Here is a 19,695-nt window from a genome sequence, read left to right on the forward strand (position 1 = left end):
TTCCTTTCATCCGCCGTCCAAACACTTATATCGTTGTCTGGCAACAACTGATCTGTTGGTTGGTCTTGTTAGCCAGCCCTTCAGTGCTATTTATTAAATCCTCGTGGTTCACAAACGATACCCAAGGGACGCAGCCTACATAACAGGTTATGCACTATGTGTAGCTCTGCAATGACGATGGCGGCCATAAGCTTGGACAGACTTCTCGCCCTGTTGTTGGGGCTGAAATACAGAAAAATTGTGGCTTTGAAGCCCACATATATTTAGGTTTTATCTGATGCCGCTGTTTTAAGCTTCATTTTAAATTACATTTGGTATACTCACGTAACCAGGCCATCTTACTTATTGATATCAATCACTTCGTACTCAAAGATTTTTCGCGCCCTTAGTCATCACATATATTGTTTGAACTGCCTTTTGGATTGCAGCTGCTGTTGCTGCTTTATCTACCATTTTTGACCATCGTAAAACCTTTTTGTACGACATTCTAAGTATACCATCTTGTCTGGTTTAACTCGCCTCGTACGCAAAGATCTTTCACACTCTCGGTCGTCATGACGCTTGAGTACAAAATCATTTTCAACATCAGCGAAGCCAACTAATCGCACCAAACGTGGGTACAGTTATCTTTTATTGTTTGTTCTGTGCCGTATGGTGTTATGGAAATTGTTACCAGCTATATCAAAACATATTCTTCACACGTAGCTATCTTTTGGGAAATAGCAGTTTCAATAGTTTACTTTAACTCAACGTCAAACCCGTTGAAGTAAGACAAACACTGAAGCAGATAATCAGACAAGCTCTCTGCCGTCCATGGACTTAAATCCCGTTTGAGTTTCAATGGCCGTATTGCTTTACAAAGTTACGGTTATCATTAGATATTCGATTTCATTAGCGTGCAAACTGTTGTTGGTATGATCTATTTCCATATGAAAGACAACGAACGATAACCTTAAACATCCCAAGCACATCATTGTTGAAGTGAAGACACTTATCTTCGATACAACAAAAGATGAATAAGAAGAAAAGCCTCTTGCACGTATGGTCTAGAAAAAATTGCTTGAGTGATATCAATCCTCACCAAACGTTAACCAAGTAAAGAGGGTTTTTCTTTGCCATACTATTAAAAAATGATGATAACAGAATTGATCAAGTGAAGGCACTTATCTTCGATACAACAAAAGATGAATAATAAGAAAAGCCTCTTGCATGCATGGTCTAGAAACAATTGCTTAAGTGATACCAATCCTCAATGAACGTTAACCGAGTAAAGAGGGTTTTCTTTATCATACTATTCAAAGATGATGGTAACGGATGTCTTCAAACTTGCCTCTCAATTCTTATTGATACCTGAGGCATATGGAAAATTCGTGGAACAAATTTACCTTTTTTGACACCCCACACGGTGTTTTTGTGTATTTCAGCTAGACAGGTGCTTTTAAGAACAAAAATCTCTCGTTCATTACAATTACAAGTAACCATAAGGGAAAACGTACATCGTTTGCAGAATGATGGCGGCAGCAAATTCAACGGGAGATGGAACGCAGATGAAAACATTTGAAGAACTTGTATGTTCCTCTTCTTCGGAGGGCGAATTGCGACAATACTCCTTGCGTCTGTCAGCAGTCATCATTTTCTTTTCCCTGACAGCATTTCTTGGGAATGCCCTGATCGTCGTTGCACTTCACAAGGTGGCTTCCCTCCACCCGCCGTCCAAATTCCTGTACCGTTGTCTGGCAACGAGTGATCTGTTGGTTGGTCTTATAGGCCAGCCTCTCACTGCTACTCTTTGGATGTCGGTTGTTTTCGAACAATGGAGACTTTGTCGACTCGCATGGGTAGCAGCCTCCATTTCAGGGTATGGATTATCTTTTGTATCTTTGTTGACACTGGCAGCCACGAGCGTGGACAGACTTCTCGCCCTGTTGTTGGGGCTGAGATATAGACAAATTGTAACTTTGAAGCGCACATATATCATTGTCGTTGCTCTTTGGATTGTAACCGTTGTCGCTACTCTATGCGAGGCGTTAGGCTCTCATATAGCGCCCTGGTTCGGTCGAATTGTCATCCCATGTTGCCTATTAATCTCGATTGCTTCATATGCAAAGATTTTCCGCGTTCTTAGTCATCGTCAAGCTCAAGTACAACATCATGTTCAACAACAGCCGAGCCAACCAAATGTACTGAACATGGCGCGATACAAAAAGGCAGTGTACAGTGCACTGTGGGTGCAGTTAGTGTTACTTGCTTGTTATGTACCAGTGAGTTTAGTGGGAATTGTGATGGCTCATAGAAAGGGAAATTCATCGCATTTAGTGGTCGCTCTTGGAATAGCAAATACTCTGGTTTATTTTAATTCGACTTTAAATCCTTTTCTTTACTGCTGGAAGATTAGTGAAGTAAGAAGAGCAGTTAAGCAGACCATCAGACAAGCGCTTTGCTGTGCAGGGGGTTAGATCTTCCATTACACCCTTTCTTAGTTATTTCAAGCGAGTACGTAGCGTGACGATGCTATTAGATAACGCATCCTGTCGGATATGTCATTTCATCATAACCATTATAATTTCCTCAAATGTGATAGGTGCATTAGCTGCTTTATTTTTTGCTAATCATTCTGTAGAGCTGTAATCGGACAATGTAATCGGACAGTTGGCTGTAGTTGGACACCTGTAATCGGGCAGTTGAAGTAGTCAATCACACTAAGTCCACTCATCCAAATCCACCAATCACAGAATTAAACACAATAACCATAGCAACAGCCACTTATCCTAAAAAAAGAAATTGGTAATTTTTACAATGAAGAAATTTTTTATTTTAGACATTGTCTCTAACGGAGATATTACTCCTAAATGTATTTGTTAATTTTCGGAAATTGAAACGGTTAGGATTAATTGGTAACAGGACTTCTTGTCGTCCAATTCTGTCAGTAATCATATGAACGATAAACAAATTTGTTAGTCACTCGTATGATTACAGAGCGAATTGGACTCCACTCAGTCCTATTACCATTACGAATAGGAAGAAGTAGGAAGCTTAATGTAGTCGCTGCTCAAAGCTGTTTAGATATTCTCATAATAGATCATCATGGCTCATTTTGCGCACGAAAAAGCAAAAATCATGGAATCTACGCGTTAACGATATCGTAGGAATTTAAGAATAGTATGTTTCACGCGATACCAATATCCGCCAGTGAGTACAGCAACTCATAGCCAAAAATAAATAATAATAATAATAAAAAAAGATATGCCCGTATGAAATAAAACAAACATTGGGTTTAAGCTTACATTTTAATGTTCTTTTTAACCACTGCACTGATATGTAAGACAAAACTATTACCACCAGTCAAAGAGGGTTGTTGGATTATTTGACATTATTTGTTTATGAAGGTGAAATGATTTCGAAAATGTTTATTTTAATTGAGGGCAGCGTTTGACCTGACGCCATACTGCCACAAGGCCAGCGGTATAGAGATTAGCACTTGATTTGTCTTTATAAAGATGTCCACAATGCTTATGAATGTAAAGGTGCGTTATTATAAATAGTTGAGAACGACGAAAACGCAAAATTATTTGAAAAGTTTTCCTTTACATCTATCATGGGTTGTTGTTTTTCGTTTAACTGAACTGAAAGGAACACTTAATCATCTACCAGTTTAGCTCTCATCGAGTTTAACCCCATAATAAATTGAAGTTTCATTTTGCTTTCGATGTAAAACAATGATATAATAAAACAAAGGTCGGTAAATCTGACTCTTAATGCTAATTTATGCTTTCATTAAATTTTATAATTTAAACAAACTTGCAGTTCTGTCTCACACTATTGTTTAGCAATAGACCTTAGCCTTTTACCTGTGATATTCAAGAGCAAACACTTAGAATAAAATATCATACAAAACTGCTAATCAACGAAGACATTTTTTTACGTTTGTTTGATGTAAAAACTGCAAGGCACAAGCGTGAACTCCAGGCAAATAAAACGCAATAATTATTTATCAAAGGACTTTCGAGCGCGCATTTTTAACCAGTTAAAGATGACTAGTTGGTGTTTAGCAAACACAGTACTCTAATTTGAAGTCAAACAAGTTATCGAATGCGTTATCCAACTGTTAACTTCCGGCTATGATCAATAAATTGTTCTGCTTCAGTATTGTAATATAACAATCCGTCTTATCGAACGAGGATCGTTAATGGGGTGAGCAAATCAGTTGCATCCAGAAGAACTAATTTAACCGGCGTAGGCAATACAGCTGGCTTGATACGAAAAAAATTCCGTATCTTACTAACAACCAATCGCTTAAATCGCGGCTACTGTGGATAAACTTTATTTCCAAGTGTACGCACAGCTAAAGGACAGAGAGTTGCATCACTAACGGCAACACATGGGACTAGTAAGTTTCGTGCTACGGCAGTTATTTTGAATTTAACAGCTCATGATTTGATCGACAAAATGGTTTCCACGTAAGGTAGTGCAAGAAACGGGCTAGTTTGATTTTATTCCTATATCTTAGTGATATGAAAGTACATTTATAGGATAAAATTGACCCTGAAAGAGTAGTGAAGGAGATACTTTCAAGTTCTTCTCTTACGGTTGGTGAAACGATTTCAAATTCTTAACCTCACTGCATGAAATAAAGCGCTTGACTTTGACTCAATATTATCGTGCGAACCGTTCAAAGTAAGGCTTGTTAAAGACACGAAATTGCAATTTTGTTGGAAAAATTCAGAATGTTTATCAGTGTGTGAAGATGCTTCTATAAATTGTAGGGGTATGAAATAGTTAGTAAGTAGGGGTATGAAATAGTTAGTAAGTAGGGGTATGAAATAGTTAGTAAGTAGGGGTATGAAATAGTTAGTAGGTAGGGGTATGAAATAGTTAGTAAGTAGGGGTATGAGAAGGAGTTTAACATTACAGGCTCTTACTGAGCGAGTTCTCTTAAAGATTGTCCTTATTTGTTGCTTACAATTACAAACTTATCCTGACGTGTTTAATGCCCTTTAAAAGGCGCCACCTGTTGTTTGTCTATTTCCTATTGTATAAAGATTTAAGAAACATCTTAACTAGTGCAGTACTTGAAGAAGTCGCTAAGAACCGAGTTCCGGTTTTAAAGAAAAACCCGAGAAATGAAAACGATCAATAATTTAATAGACGGTAAAAACGTTTTCTCCGGCCTTTTAGAGAGCAAACGCCAAAACGCAAACGCAAGAGCACTAGCGCTGTTGCGTGTTTCGCCTGTTTTCCTGCCAATCTGCTCATTATTTTGTGCAAAAGCGACTTTAAAATGCAAACGCACGCGCACTACCTTCGTGATAGCACAGTTCTATTAAAGATGGGGATGGAGATTCACAACACTGTAGCTGTGTCTTGTTGTGGGTATTGCTCAGTGTCTTGATTTCTTTGTATAACTGACAAAATAGGAGTAAAATTTATTATCTAAAGTAAACGTGAATCGAATTTCAATCATTCAGAATTGATGACGATGATCATGACTGATTTTGTTTCAGACTTTTTGAGTTCAACCCAAGAATTCAAGACATAGTTCCCGCCTTTACGAGTTTGAAACTTGAAGCCGTAATCAACTCTCGATCGATCTCTGTATCTTCACGTCAGACGAGTCATGACTGCGCTGGAAATGCTATGTTTTCTTTAAACGACGCGGAGGTTTTCATCGAGTATTCAATTCAGTAAGCTGTTCATTAACATTTTTCACGTGCGTTGCAAAATATTTTAAGGATAAAAAACGCAATATCGTCTATTTTTGAGTGAAAATATGTACGTATATTTGTTCTTGGATATTATCTGTTCCTCGAAGCTCACAGCTTTAGCATCTTGGAACAGAAAATTCGAGAAAATGACCGCGGAAAAATATCCGCATTTATTTTAGCGCCAAATTGGAGCAATTGTTTATACAGCGCTGTATGGTGATTTAAAATTCAGTAGAGAGAAGCATAGTGCTATCTAGGAGTACATATTGTTGTGAAGCGTTGTCTAGTTACTGCATTTTACGGATTTACAGTGCTACTCAGGGGTATAATGTTGTATTGTGCTGTATGATGATAAAACTTGCAGTACAGGGATGTATAGGGACGGGGAAGAGGGGCATATAGGAGTACGTATTGGAGGAGACATGGAGTTTAATAATCGACGGAACGTGTTTGCTTATAATGAATCTCAAGTTGTCATCGACTATCTCTCTAAGCACTATTGTAACTTATCCTTTCTTAATTATTGTTTTGTCAAAACTCTTCCCCAGGGTCTTCTCTGCGTCCACATCCGAGATGGCGGCTGCCGACTCAGTAGAGTCCGGCTGTGGATTGGCCTGCCGCCATCTTGGATTCGCAATGTAGGTGGACCCTGGGCGAGAGTTTGACCCATTCCCAATCAGATGATAGAAGAGGCCTTAATTTGGACATTGAGGGATTCGTTTCCAACTAAATGCACCGATTATGTCGCCGAGACTTAGAGGGAGCTCTTCCGCTTTATAACTACTGTTATGATGAGAGGACTGAGGAGAGCAAGCACTGGCACCCTGTGAATTAGGGATCAATCGAAAGGAAAACTGAGATTTTACTAGCGATGACTTTAAGAGGACACCATCCCAAAGTGGACATAATAAGCATAATAACAACTACTATGGGGGAGTAACGAGGTATATGAGTTGTAAGAAGCCTGACGTTGCGCGAAGATTGAGACGAATGAAAACTGAAACAGACAAGGAGATAGTCGCGTCTAATGAAGCGCGTAGAAGAATAAAGTTGAGGGCGATAAAAGAGGTGCGCGTAAAGATGGGAATAGAGGAAAATTGCGATAAAAAAAAAAAAAAGGAGGGAACAAGAGGAAGGAGAAAAAAAAAAGAGATGCACAAATGTGAAAAGGTGTAAAAACTGGTGTGAGGAAAAAGATAAAAAAAAGGCGCACACGTATAACAGTATGAACACGTCCGTCGGCGTTCAAAACCGTGTGGCAATACGGAGAACGATAGACAGTGAAAGAGACACAATCGAAGAGATGACGCGCTTTTCTTAAGGGGGCGGGGGCTTGAAACATGTAATGTTAGTACACTATTAGCTGCACACATTATTAACTTGGCGCGGGGGTCAAAACAAGCATTGAAGTCCCCATAGGATCTGATTTCTCTTACGTACACCCTAAGAATATGGAGACAGACAACGTAAATCAACACAGTTTTTGTATTTTATACACTGTATATTTCTCTTACACAAAGAAGTAAAAATATAAGCACAATAGAAACTGCATTAAATCGTTCAAGGCATTTAGTAAAATACGCGCTAAACGGAGACGCTAAAATGAACCCATTTACTCCCAAGACTGATCATAATTTAAATTCTCCTCACGGTATTAATACACCGACAAACATGGAGTCAATAACAATTAGAGAAAATCCAAACTGGAGGATAATCTTTTACTAGAAACATAATGTTACATCGAATTCTCGGAAAAAGCGGCAGCAAAGAGAAACACATTCTTATCAGTTGGGAGAATTTTTCTTCAGAACTTGGGAGTTCATGAGTTAATTAATATAAACTAACGTAAATGAACAATTATCTTCAACTTAAAAAAAAAATAGTATCAAAACACTTCACACGAAATACATTGATATTATACAAACCATGTTTAGTCGAAACTTTCCCAGCATGTCTTTAAAATCCTAGTTACATTATATTCAACCACGCATATTATCAGACATCCTCAAATTATGCTGAGGTAAATTTAAAGAGATGAAAAAATTTCAACAATTAGAAGTTTTATCCTGAAGCCCTGAACATTTTCAACTACGCACTTGGTGTACATTAATTAATGAGCCTTTTCACCAAAATAATTCCCATTGATAATTCATAGCTTACGTTAACTGCTTCTCTCATTTATGAGCGTAAATATTGTCGTACTAGAAACAAAAAATTCCATGTCACATACAATAAAAGTCACACCTCTGGAAACTTTAATTATAGTGAACTCTGCGTCCCTCTTTCCTAGTTTAGATTACATGGATAATTTTTAGCCTCTCTGTCGTCGTTCTTTAAAACGAACGGAGAAGTGTTTGGTAAAACGGACACAAATTGGCCAGAATCGTTTGATTGAAAACAGGGTTGTAGCCAGCTTTTTGATTAAATGTAAGCCTCTTCCCTCACAAATTTCAGTTTTTGTTTTCAACATTTGCAATAGTCATATTATATTTTAGTAAAAGTCAAGCGGGCAGAAAACAATTGTATGCCGAGCCTACGGGACTAAAGGCTGGCTACAGCCCTAAAAGTAGGTGTAATGTCTCTAACATATGGTTAGTAAATTTAATAACATCATCTTTGATGTTTACTTCTTCAAATTATGCTCAGAATGGCAATCTTGGCACTGACAGAACTAGATTGCATTAAAATGGATTGAGTTCAAAACGGTAATGGTAATGGTAATGGTAAAGATGAAGGTAAATTGTAACAAAGTAATTTATGATGTAGAAAACGGTCTAAGATCAATTCACATATTCAATTCACATACATATTCAATCGAAGTTTTGGAAATAAAAATTCGCCAACTTTTGCAAATGACGAATTGTTTCTCTGCTTATCAAAAGCTTAGAGCATAAAAATAATTAAAATCCGGTGGAAAAGCCCCTGGTTGGGTAAAAGAAATAACCTTTAAATTATTTTCCATTTTTCAGCTGGTGTCTACAAATCTTCATTTAAGGTTTAACAGTCAAACTGTCGAACTGAACTGTCAAATCGAAATAGAAGTCAAGCTATCACACGAACGAAAACGGATTTGAAGAGAATTTTGGGAGCTCGTTGAGCCCGTTAAGAGCGTCATGTGGAAGAAAATGTTTAAACGGTTAGTGTTTTAAGTACGTGGTATCTCTGGTTTGTTGTGTTTCATTTCATCAAAAGAAATTGATGCAGAGTCTCGAGTTGACATTGGCTTTCTTATGCAAATATGATACCACTATTAGGATTGGAATCGTTTAAAATGAAGAGAAAAAGAAACAGCTTGCTGATCTTAGCTGACCGTCACGTTAAATGTGAAAGTAGGTTACTGGCACATGTCGAATCCAGTGGCACGAATTCTTTGGTATATAGGAAGGTCTTAAGCGCGGTTATTCTTCCGCGATTATTCCACCTTTGTGATAGCATAGTTCTACTGAGGATGAGGATGGAGATTTACAACTGTGTAACTGTGTCTTGTTGAAGGCATTGCTTAGTGTATTGATTTCTTTGTATGATTGGCAAAATGGGAGTGAAATTTATTATCTACAGTAAACGTGAATCGAATTTACATTATTCAGAATTAATAGTGATGTTCGTGAATGATTTTGTTTCAGAAATATTTCCCGCCTTTAAGAGTTTGAAATTTAAAGCCTTAATCAACTCGCCATCTCTGTGTCTTCACGTCAAACGAGTCACGACTGCGCTGGAAAAATGCTGCGTTTTCTTTGAACGACGCAAAGGTTTTCATCGAGTATTTAATGAACCTTGGAGAAAGACACAAAGCATGGAAAATTTCGATGTATGTATTCTGTTGTTGTATAGCGCTGTATAGGGATGTAAACTGCAGTAGCGAGAAGTATAATGCTATCTAGGGGTAGATATTGTTGTATAGCGCTGTATCGTGATGTAGAGTGCAGAAGAGTGAAGTATAGTGGTATCTAGGGGTACATATTGTTGTATAGCGCTGCATAGTGATGTAAACTGCAGTAGCGAGAAGTATAATGCTATCTGGGGGTGCATATTGTTGTATAGCGCTGTATAGTGACGTAAACTGCAGAAGAGAGAAGTATAGTACTATTTAAGGGTACATGTTGTTTTATAGCGCTGTATTGTGATGTAAATTGTGGAAGAGGGAAGTATAGTGCTATATAAGGGTATTTGTTGCTTTTTATGATCCATCAAATATCTTTGCTTGCGCGTAATTGGTGTAAACGCAGCAGGTGACTAAATATCCCCCAGCTAAAACTGGGTGGTATCCGAGAATATCACGCAAGCGATATTCCCCAATTCGCAAACCTTACGTCTACCTCGATAAGTCTTCGTTTCAAATTTAATTCAATTCAGTGAGCTCTTCATCAAGATTCTTTCACGAGCGTTGCAAAATAATTGAAGGATAAAAATCACAATAGCCTCTATTTTGCACGAAAATATGTTCGGATATTTGTCCTTGGACATTGTCCCTCGAAGCTCACAGTTTTGGCATCTTCATAGATAATGTCCGCGGACAAATATCTACAATTATTTTCGTGCCAAATTGGAGCAATAAATTATAGCGCACTGTATGCTGAAAAAAATTCAGTAGAGGGAAGCATAGTACTATTTAGGTGTTCATATTGTTGTGATGCGCTGCACAGTTACTTCATTTTACGGATTTACAGTGCTACTCAGGGGTATAATGTTGTATTGTGCTGTATAATTTTAAAAGTTGCAATAAAGGGATGTATCGTGCTATTTAGGGGAGGAGGAGAGGGGCATATAGGCGTACGTATTCGAGGAGTTTGTTCTACAACGTAAGGAGACATGGAGTCCGATAATCGACGGAACGTGTTTGCTCCTAATGAATCTCTCGGGCTGTTATCACTACCTCTTAGGAAGCATTACAATAACTTAACCTTTCTTGATTATTGTCTTGTCAAAACACTTTTTCAAGGTCCTCTCTGCGTCTACATCCAAGATGACGGCTACTGACTCGGAGAAGTCTGTGGATTGGCCTGCTGCCATCTTGGACTCGCGATGTAGGTGGACCCTGGGCGAGAGTTTGATCCATTCCCAGTCAGATGATAGAAGAAGCCGTAATTTGGACAATGAAGGACTCGTTTCCAACAAAATGCATCGATTATGTCGCAAAGACTTGGAGGGAGCTCTTTCGTTTTAGAGCTGCTACTGTGATGAGAGGACCGAGGAGAGCAAACACTGGCAAGTGAGACTTAAAATTGAGACCCCTGTGGACTGAGAATGAATCGAAAGGAAAACTAAGATTTTACTAGACATGATGCTAAGAGGATACCATCCTAAAGTGAACAAAATAAGCATAATAACAACTACTCTGGGGAAGTAAGGAGGTATATGAGTTGTAAGAGACCTGACGTTGCGCGAGGATTGAGACGAATGAAAACTGAAACAGACAAGGAGATAGTCGCGTCTAATGAAGCGCGTAGAAGAATAAAGTTGAGGGCGATGAAAGAAGTGCGCGTAAAAATGGGAATAAAGGAAAAGTACGATGAAAAAAGGGGAAGGAACAAAAAGAAGGAGAAAAAACAGATGCACAAATGTGAAAAGGTGTAAAAAGGTAAAAAGGGCGCACACAGGTAACAGTATGAACACGTCCGTCGGCATTCAAAATCGTGTGACAATATGGAGAACGGTAGACAGTGAAAAAGACACAATCGAAGAGTCGACGAGCGTTTGTTAAGTGGGTGGGGGCTTGAAACATGGAATGTCAGTACACTGTCAGCTGCAAAGATTATCAACTTGGCGCGCGCGGGTCAAAACAAGCATTGAAGTCCCCGTAGGATCTGTTCTCCCTGCATCTCACGCGAATCCTTAGAATATGGAGACAGAATATGAAAACAAACGCACTTTTTGTATTTTATACACTCTATTTCTCTTACACAAAAAAGTAAAAAAAGTACAATACAAACTGCATTAAATTATTCAAGGCATTAAGTAAAGTACGCGCTAAACTGAGACACTAAAATGAACCCATTTATTCCCAAGATTGATCATAACTTAAATTCTCCTCACAAAATTAATGCACCGACAAACATGGTGTCAATAAGAATTAGAGAAAATCTAAACTAGCGGATTATTTTTCACTAGAAACGTTATGTTTCATCGAATTCTCAGAATGAAGCAACAAAGAAACACATTCTTATTAGTTGGGAAAATTTTTCTTCAGAACTTGGGAGTTAATGAGTTAATGAATAAAAACTAAGGTAAATGAACAAATAGCTTCAACTTTTAATACAAATAGCATCAAAAGAATTCACACCAAATACACTGACATTATAAAAAGAATGTTTAGTCGAAATTGTCCCAGCCTGTTTTTAAAATCCTACGTTACATCATATTCAACCATGTGCAAGGTTAACTATTACATTTTATACCAGCATATACCGATGATAGTTATGAAAATCTGTCAAAAATTAACATTGATTTTACAAAAATTTCTTTTAAAACAGCTGTGATACAGTATACCTTAAACTTTTGACCACATAACGAGTTCTAATTACAAAGCGCGCTCTGAATACCAAAGTATAAATTCTTAAATCTAACAAAGATATCATCAGACATCTCCAAATTATACTAAGGTAAATTTAAAGCCATGAAAAAAAAAATTTGAACAGGAAATTTTCAAAAAAATGCAAGTTTTATCCTAAAGCCCTGAACCTTTTTAGCTACGGTCTAGATTTACATTTATTCTTCACCAAAATAATTCCCATTGAGGACTACATGGCTTACTTCAAGTGTTTCCCTAATTTATTGGCGTAAATATTTTCCTAATGAAAACAACAAATTCCATGTCACCTACATTAAAAGTCACAGCAATGGAAACTTCAGTTAAAGTAAACTCTGCTTCGCTATTTCCTTGTTTAGATTGCAAGGACAATTTGTCTCTGTCGTCGTTCTCTAAAACAAACTGATGAGTGTTTGATAAAACGGACTAAAATTGATCAAACTCGTTTGATTGAAAGCAGGCCGTTGTAGCCAGCTCTTTGACTTGTTGTAGGCCTTTTTCCTGAGAAATTTCAATTTTTGTTTCAACATCTGTAAGAGTCATATTAGAAAAGTCAAGCGGGCGGAAAACAATTGTAGGCCGGGCCCACGGGACTAGAGGCTGGCCACACCCCTGATAGCAGGTCTAATATCTCTAACATATGGTCAGTAAATTCAACAACATCATCTCTGATGATTACTTCTTCAAATTAAGCTTAAAATGGCAATCTTGGCACTGATGGAATTAGATTGCATTAAAATGGATTGAAAAAAAGTTGAAAATGATAATCAATGTTTTTGTAATGATAATTGCAAATTGCAACAAAGTAATTTATGACGTAGAAAACCATTAAGATCAATTCACATATGGCTGCGAAGTTTGGAAATCACATTTTTTGAAATTAACATTTCGCCACCTTTTGCAAATGACAAACTGTTTCTTTACTTATCAAAAGCTTGGAGTATCAACGTAATTAAAACCCGGTGGACAAGCTCCTGGTTGTGTACAAGAAAAAAACCTTTAAATTATTTGACACATGACTGATTCTAATAAAGGAATAGATCTGAGTGTCATTTTGGCGAAACGAAAACCTCGTAGTCGCCTTCAAAAACTTCAGGCATTAACAGCAGAAGCCTTGTTGCATCTTGTTCTCTTCGAAAGCATCTAAATTTGTAAAGGTAAAAAATAGCAATTCCACTGAACAAAATATACTGAAATAGTCTGTTTTATTTCTTCACCAAAGTAAAGTCACACATCTCAAGTTCCATTAACAAAAAAAGTGAAAAGTAATGAAAAATAGCCAAAAAGCGCCAAAATAGAGAAGCATTTAAACCTTCCAAATTCCTGCGTCATTCATTTTGAGATGAAATAAAAAGTTTTCATTTATGTGATTTCATATTCAAATTTTCTCTTTCCTTTACCATGAAGTCAAGAGTGACGTCATCTCCAATTAGCAAAAAGGGCGCCCAGTGTTTGATGTCGCAGAACTTGTCTGATTCTCTGAGGCTTTTCATGGCCAGGTTCAGTGACTTGCTTGCTGGTTTACCTCCTGCAAGTTGTTGATAAAAGTGTTTCATGAACTCAAGAGTAGCCTCGTCTTCAATCGCCCAAAGGGACACCACAATAGACCGCGCACCAGCCCCCATAAAAGCGCGCGCAATGCCAACCACACCTTCAGCCTTGATCTCGCCCCGGCCGCTGTGACAGCAACTAAGCACAACAAGTTTGGCCCGAAGTTGAGCATTCAACACATCTCCAATTGTTAAAATGTAATCCTCCTCCGTTGGCACAGTAGATATTCGGTGTGGGTCAGGTGTAAGAGCAATTTCGCCAGTTTCCATACATCCGTGTGCCGCAAAGTGAACTAGGGAAACGGAACTGAGTCTTTTCAACACCTCACGTTTCGTGGCCTGACTGCCAGTGATTGGCGTGATATTCAGAATTTTTCCGATCATTTCTACTTCTTTTTTAGCATACTCAAGCTGCTCGAAGACTTTCTTTCCCTCGCTGTTAGTAACCTCGGATACCCACGGATCTCCTACAAGTAACGCACCACTGCTTTTGTGATAATCATCTGGGCAATCGGCAATGAGTCTAAGACTTGCTAACGATGGAGCGACTCGGATTGTGAACGACTCACACAGGTATTTAGAATTACCATCCTTCAATGCAGAGTAAGGAGCGATCCACAGGGGTCCATCAGGAATAATGAGTAGCTCATCCCCTTCAATCAAGTCAGCCACCGGCTTCATAACGATATCATACAAAGTGCTCAAACATCCGTCTTGTTGGATGTGAGGTTGAGGCTTGGCTTCTTTGGTTTTCTCATCCACTTTTGAATGGCCCTCCCTCAAAGCATCTAAAGATCGATTCTCGCATCTCACATTAGAACGAACACCAAGTTGTGTATAGACACCGGGCATGAACGACTCAAAGGACAGGCTAGATCCACTATTCTCTGAAACAAAACCTTCGAGTTTACTTTGTCTTAACTGTACTTGTTTTCCTTCGGACACAACCCAAAGATTGACGTTAGCTTCGTCCACTGCCTGAAAGACAGTGTTTGATGGAACGGTTTTTAAAACTGCGCAATCTTCATCTTCTCCCTTGTGGTGACTTGTTCCACCACAAAAACTGGATTCCATGAGGTCGGTCAGAGCTTGAGCTCGTCCTTTCTCAGCAACAAATAAGGCTTCATCTACATTACCTTGTTCTACGAGAACTCTCCACAAACCCGTATACGCCAGTTGATGCTGATTTCGAAAATTAACTTTCCACTCATCTTTAGATATTAGAAGTACTCTCAAGAAATTGAATAAGTTTATGCTAACTTGGTAATGATCAACGGCTTTTGGCAGTCTACCTTGTAACTCAAAAACCAATCCTAATGAACAGTAGGTCATTGCCTCCGAGGATTTGTCTCCTACTTCTTTAGCTAATATAAGATCTAAGTTGTGGTACTCTATGGCTTTTTTGAAATCACCCAGACGGTGATAATCATTGCCAAGATTGCCATAAGCGTTACCCTCCCCATGCTTGTCTCCTACTTCTTTAGCGATTTTAAGATGTAGGTTGTGGTACTCTATGGCTTTTTTGAAATCACCCAGACGGCGATAAGCATTGCCAAGACTGCCATAAGCGTCACCCTCCCCATGCTTGTCTCCTACTTCTTTAGCTATTTTAAGATGTAGGTTGATGTACTCTATGGCTTTTTTGAAATCGCCCAGACTAAGATAAGCATTACCAAGATTGCCATTAGCGTTACCTTCCCCATGCTTGTCTCCTACTTCTTTAGCTATTTTAAGATGTAGGTTGTAGTACTCTATGGCTTTTTTGAAATCACCCAGACGGCGATAAGCATTGCCAAGATTGCCATAAGCACCACCCTCCCCATGCTTGTCTCCTACTTCTTTAGCTATTTTAAGATGTAGGTTGATGTACTCTATGGCTTTTTTTAAATCACCCAGAAAGTGATAAGCATTGCCAAGACTGCCATAAGCGTTACCCTCTTCATGCTTGTCTCCTACTTCTTTAGCAATTTTAAGATATAGGTTGTAGTACTCTATGGCTTTTTTGAAATCACCCAGACTAAGATAAGCATTGCCAAGATTGCCATAAGCACAACCCTCCCCATGCTTGTCTCCTACTTCTTTAGCAATTTTAAGATGTAGGTTGTAGTACTCTATGGCTTTTTTGAAATCACCCAGAAAGTGATAAGCACTGCCAAGATTGCCATAAGCGTTACCCTCCCCATGCTTGTCTCCTACTTCTTTAACTATTTTAAGATCTAGGTTGTGGTACTCTATGGCTTTTTTGAAATCACCCAGACCGCGATAAGCATTGCCAAGATTGTTATAAGCTTTACCCTCCCCATGCTTGTCTCCTACTTCTTTAGCTATTTTAAGATGTAGGTTGTGGTACTCTATGGCTTTTTTGAAATCACCCTGACGGTGATAAGCATTGCCAAGACTGCCATAAGCGTTACCCTTGCCATGCTTGTCTCCTACTTCTTTAGCTATTTTAAGATGTAGGTTGTGGTACTCTATGGCGTTTTTGAAATCACCCAGACAGCGATAAGCATTGCCAAGATTGCCATAAGCACCACCCTCCCCATGCTTGTCTCCTACTTCTTTAGCTATTTTAAGATGTAGGTTGCGGTACTCTATGGCTTTTTTGAAATCACCCAGATGGTGATAAGCATTGCCAAGATTGCCATAAGCGTTACCCTCCCCATGCTTGTCTCCTACTTCTTTAGCAATTTTAAGATGTAGGCTGTGGTACTCTATGGCTTTTTTGAAATCACCCAGACTAAGATAAGCATTGCCAAGATTGCCATAAGCACAACCCTCCCCATGCTTGTCTCCTACTTCTTTAGCTATTTTAAGATGTAGGTTGTAGTACTCTCTGGCTTTTTTGAAATCACCCAGACTAAGATAAGCATTGCCAAGATTGCCATAAGCGTTACCCTCCCCATGCTTGTCTCCTACTTCTTTAGCTATTTTAAGATGTAGGTTGTAGTACTCTATGGCTTTTTTGAAATCACCCAGACAGCGATAAGCATTGCCAAGATTGCCATAAGCGTTACCCTCCCCATGCTTGTCTCCTACTTCTTTAGCTATTTTAAGATCTAGGTTGTGGTACTCTATGGCTTTTTTGAAATCACCCAGACGGTCATAAGCATTGCCAAGATTGCTATAAGCAACACCCTCCCCATGCTTGTCTCCTACTTCTTTAGCTTTTTTAAGATATAGCTTGTAGTACTCTATGGCTTCTTCTCCCCGATTATAGAGATCTATGACTTTCTTGACATCACCTGAACTTGCACTACCGTGGTCATGACTAATAGGATCTTTTTCCTCCATGGACTTATCTCCCACTTCACTGACAGACTGAAGTCTTAATGACGACAAGATCCTATTGTTTTTGTCAATCTTTTTTTATGTTAAGAGTTAAAAATGAGGAAAAAACAAAAATACATAAAATAAAGACATATCTTTAAAATTTTTATTTGTCCATAGGAAAGCACAACGAAAGTTTCTGAGTCTCTAAGTAGAGGCAAAAAGTCGAAGGCAGAAAATCTGCATAAGATATGTAAACATTAAAGAGCTTTTTGTTCTGGCTTGTTTTAGAGAGATCATCTACCCAAGTACGATGTATAAACTGGATGAATGTTAGTCTTCTAACCCTTTAACTCCCGTGAGTGACCAAAAGAGAATTTCTCCTTACAATAGCAATACAATATCAATCAGATAAGTGTTGAGAGTAAAAAAAAATATATCAATTTAAAAATAGTTAGTTGATGCAATACTGAATTCTCTGTACTAACATTACAAGAATTGTATGGTTGACAGTAAGGATAATTACAAATTTGGTCTGGGAAATTAAAGGGTTATTTAAACTAATGTACCAGTTATTGGCATGGATAGTAGAACTAAGTCAAATCGGCTAAAAGGAGTAATTTCATTAATCACAAGTTCCCATAATAATTAATACCCTTCTTTGTACTTGCCCCCTTGAAAGTATATGAGCTGGATGCTTTTTTCGATTATACCCACGGTTAAAAATAAAAGATTCCTTCAAAGGATACAGCTAGTCCCTTATCACACCAAGTGATTGCTTCTTCAAATCTCTTCAATTCAATACAAGCAGTGGCTCCTGTAGGCAACAACACAAAGAAGCATACTGTTACTGTAGCTCAATTCTGAGAAAAGAACCTGAAACCATTGAAATCATTACAGACCAGAAGAAAAAAAAAAGACAAAACAAAGCAATACCAAAAAACTAAACGGAAAAGAATAAACAGGCCCTATTAGGTTTCAGTTAGATTTATTTAGCTTTACAGACAACTGAAACTTCTAAGAACACTTAAATTGGGATCAACAACTCCCACAAAAAACACTAAAAGTTAGGTAAGTCTTGAACCTTCTTTTTAAAACAGCTAGATAGTGACTTAAGAGCGTGTCCACGAGAGCACCGGGTAGTCGCGCTACATGCCATCTCACCGATTTCAATGAAACTTTGTCAGTTTAAAGGGTCTACCCCAAAACTAAAAAAAACAGACTGGTTTCTGTTTTGGTTTTTTCCGGGTGAATATAGACCACCCCCCGGTTTTTCTTGGTTTTCACCAAGGAAATCGCTTCAAATAGGTAAAATGTATGAAGCTTTAACTGTGATGGTATTTCACCGATTACTTTGAGAATTTGCACACATATTTTTACATCCTTAGTTAATGGCCGCCGCGAGTATCAGTCAGTTTGATTGACGGCTTGTCAATGAACACAGGCAAATATACGACTTTGGTTTTAGACTTTTCGATTCATCTAAATATTTTACAACTTTAAGGTCAAATATCTCCCGTTGCCAGAAAGCTACAACACTAATCTTAATTGCCCTTTATAACCCATCATTTCATCTCTGAAAATCATCAAAAAAATCTTTGGGCACTACCGTATTTTTGTCTTGGATACCTGCGACTGTGACAAGTTTCTCTCAACTACACCTGTCACGCAATTCTTGCTTTAGGCGGTCACTTGACAAAATAAACCTACATTTTTTAGCTCTTTATACAAGTTGATTGGTCAAGAAAGGTGAAAACTGTGAAAAAACGTTCGAGATTTTTTGTAGAAATGGAAAATTTCACGTTTAGAGAGATGCATGTTGACGGAAGATAAATGGGAAGATCGTAGCGTTTCTTTCTTCAGTCGTTTATTACTTTGAAGATTTGCTAAAATCAGGACATAGGGCTCTTGTAGAGAACAAAAAATTCATTAGCCTATACTTTGATCGTCTATTATCATTATCGCACAGTTTTCAATAAGGAAACTGTAACAGGAGAGGAGATTTTACAGTCACATGTCGCCTGCTTGTTGACGTACAAGTTCCCGAGTGTAACAACTTCGGCTTTTCCATACCGCGAATGACAGGAAACTCTGCCCCCCTTATTTGTTAGGAAATATCAATAGCCCCATGAATTCATTAACTACGCCATGTTTCCAGAAAATAAGAATGGAAAATGTTTTTTTCCACTTTCCACCATCAAGAAATTCCACGTATAGGAATAGTATTTGTAGGGTCACTGCGTGACCTTTTATGAGAAGTAAAAATTGTTCATCTTTCTTTTCAAGAAGGCACTTCTAGAAAGTTCCTAATCCTTCTGTTATCTTATTTTCCTGTTTTTTGACTGCAAATGTCATCTGCATTTGCTATTATTTTCGCTGATTGTCGTGGCCTTTCCTGCGTGCATGTGCGAGCTAGTTCATATACAGGACTCTTTCGAGTTTCTCTGGCTGGTGTGGGGCTTATGTGTGTAGGTCTGGTTCAAAAGATATCTGCACGCTGCAACACGGGTTCCTATGTTTTCTCCTTTTTCTTTATTTGTATTTTCATTCTCTTGCTTGCATTATCACACATTTATGTTTTTTTATTCCTTCAGCACGTTCCCTCTGATTTGGAATTAGGCCATGAAAAGTCAATATTGACCAGAACTGA

General features: G+C 38.2%; 2 protein-coding genes across 2 annotated transcripts in view; one reads left to right on the forward strand and one right to left on the reverse strand.

Moving 5' to 3' along the window:
• The first annotated feature begins 1,251 nt into the window (after window positions 1–1,251).
• LOC149038142 (melanocyte-stimulating hormone receptor-like) lies at window positions 1,252–2,766 on the forward strand. Its single transcript, XM_089186491.1, has one exon. The coding sequence runs from the start codon at window positions 1,509–1,511 to the stop codon at window positions 2,454–2,456; it is 948 nt and encodes a 315-aa protein (XP_089042617.1). The 5' UTR covers window positions 1,252–1,508; the 3' UTR covers window positions 2,457–2,766.
• Window positions 2,767–13,586: 10,820 nt separating this feature from the next.
• LOC149038143 (uncharacterized) overlaps window positions 13,587–19,695 on the reverse strand; it is a 69,240-nt gene continuing 63,131 nt past the window's right edge. Inside the window, exons 5-6 of the mRNA XM_089187179.1 lie at window positions 17,795–17,862; window positions 13,587–17,138 (exon numbers count right to left, since the gene is read on the reverse strand). Coding sequence (XP_089043305.1) covers window positions 13,587–17,138; window positions 17,795–17,862 — 3,620 coding nt within the window. The remainder of the gene's footprint in view (window positions 17,139–17,794; window positions 17,863–19,695) is intronic.

The sequence above is a fragment of the Pocillopora damicornis genome, chromosome 11, assembly GCF_964200805.1.
Source record: "Pocillopora damicornis chromosome 11, jaPocDami1.2, whole genome shotgun sequence".
In the NCBI taxonomy this organism is placed as follows: domain Eukaryota; kingdom Metazoa; phylum Cnidaria; class Anthozoa; order Scleractinia; family Pocilloporidae; genus Pocillopora; species Pocillopora damicornis.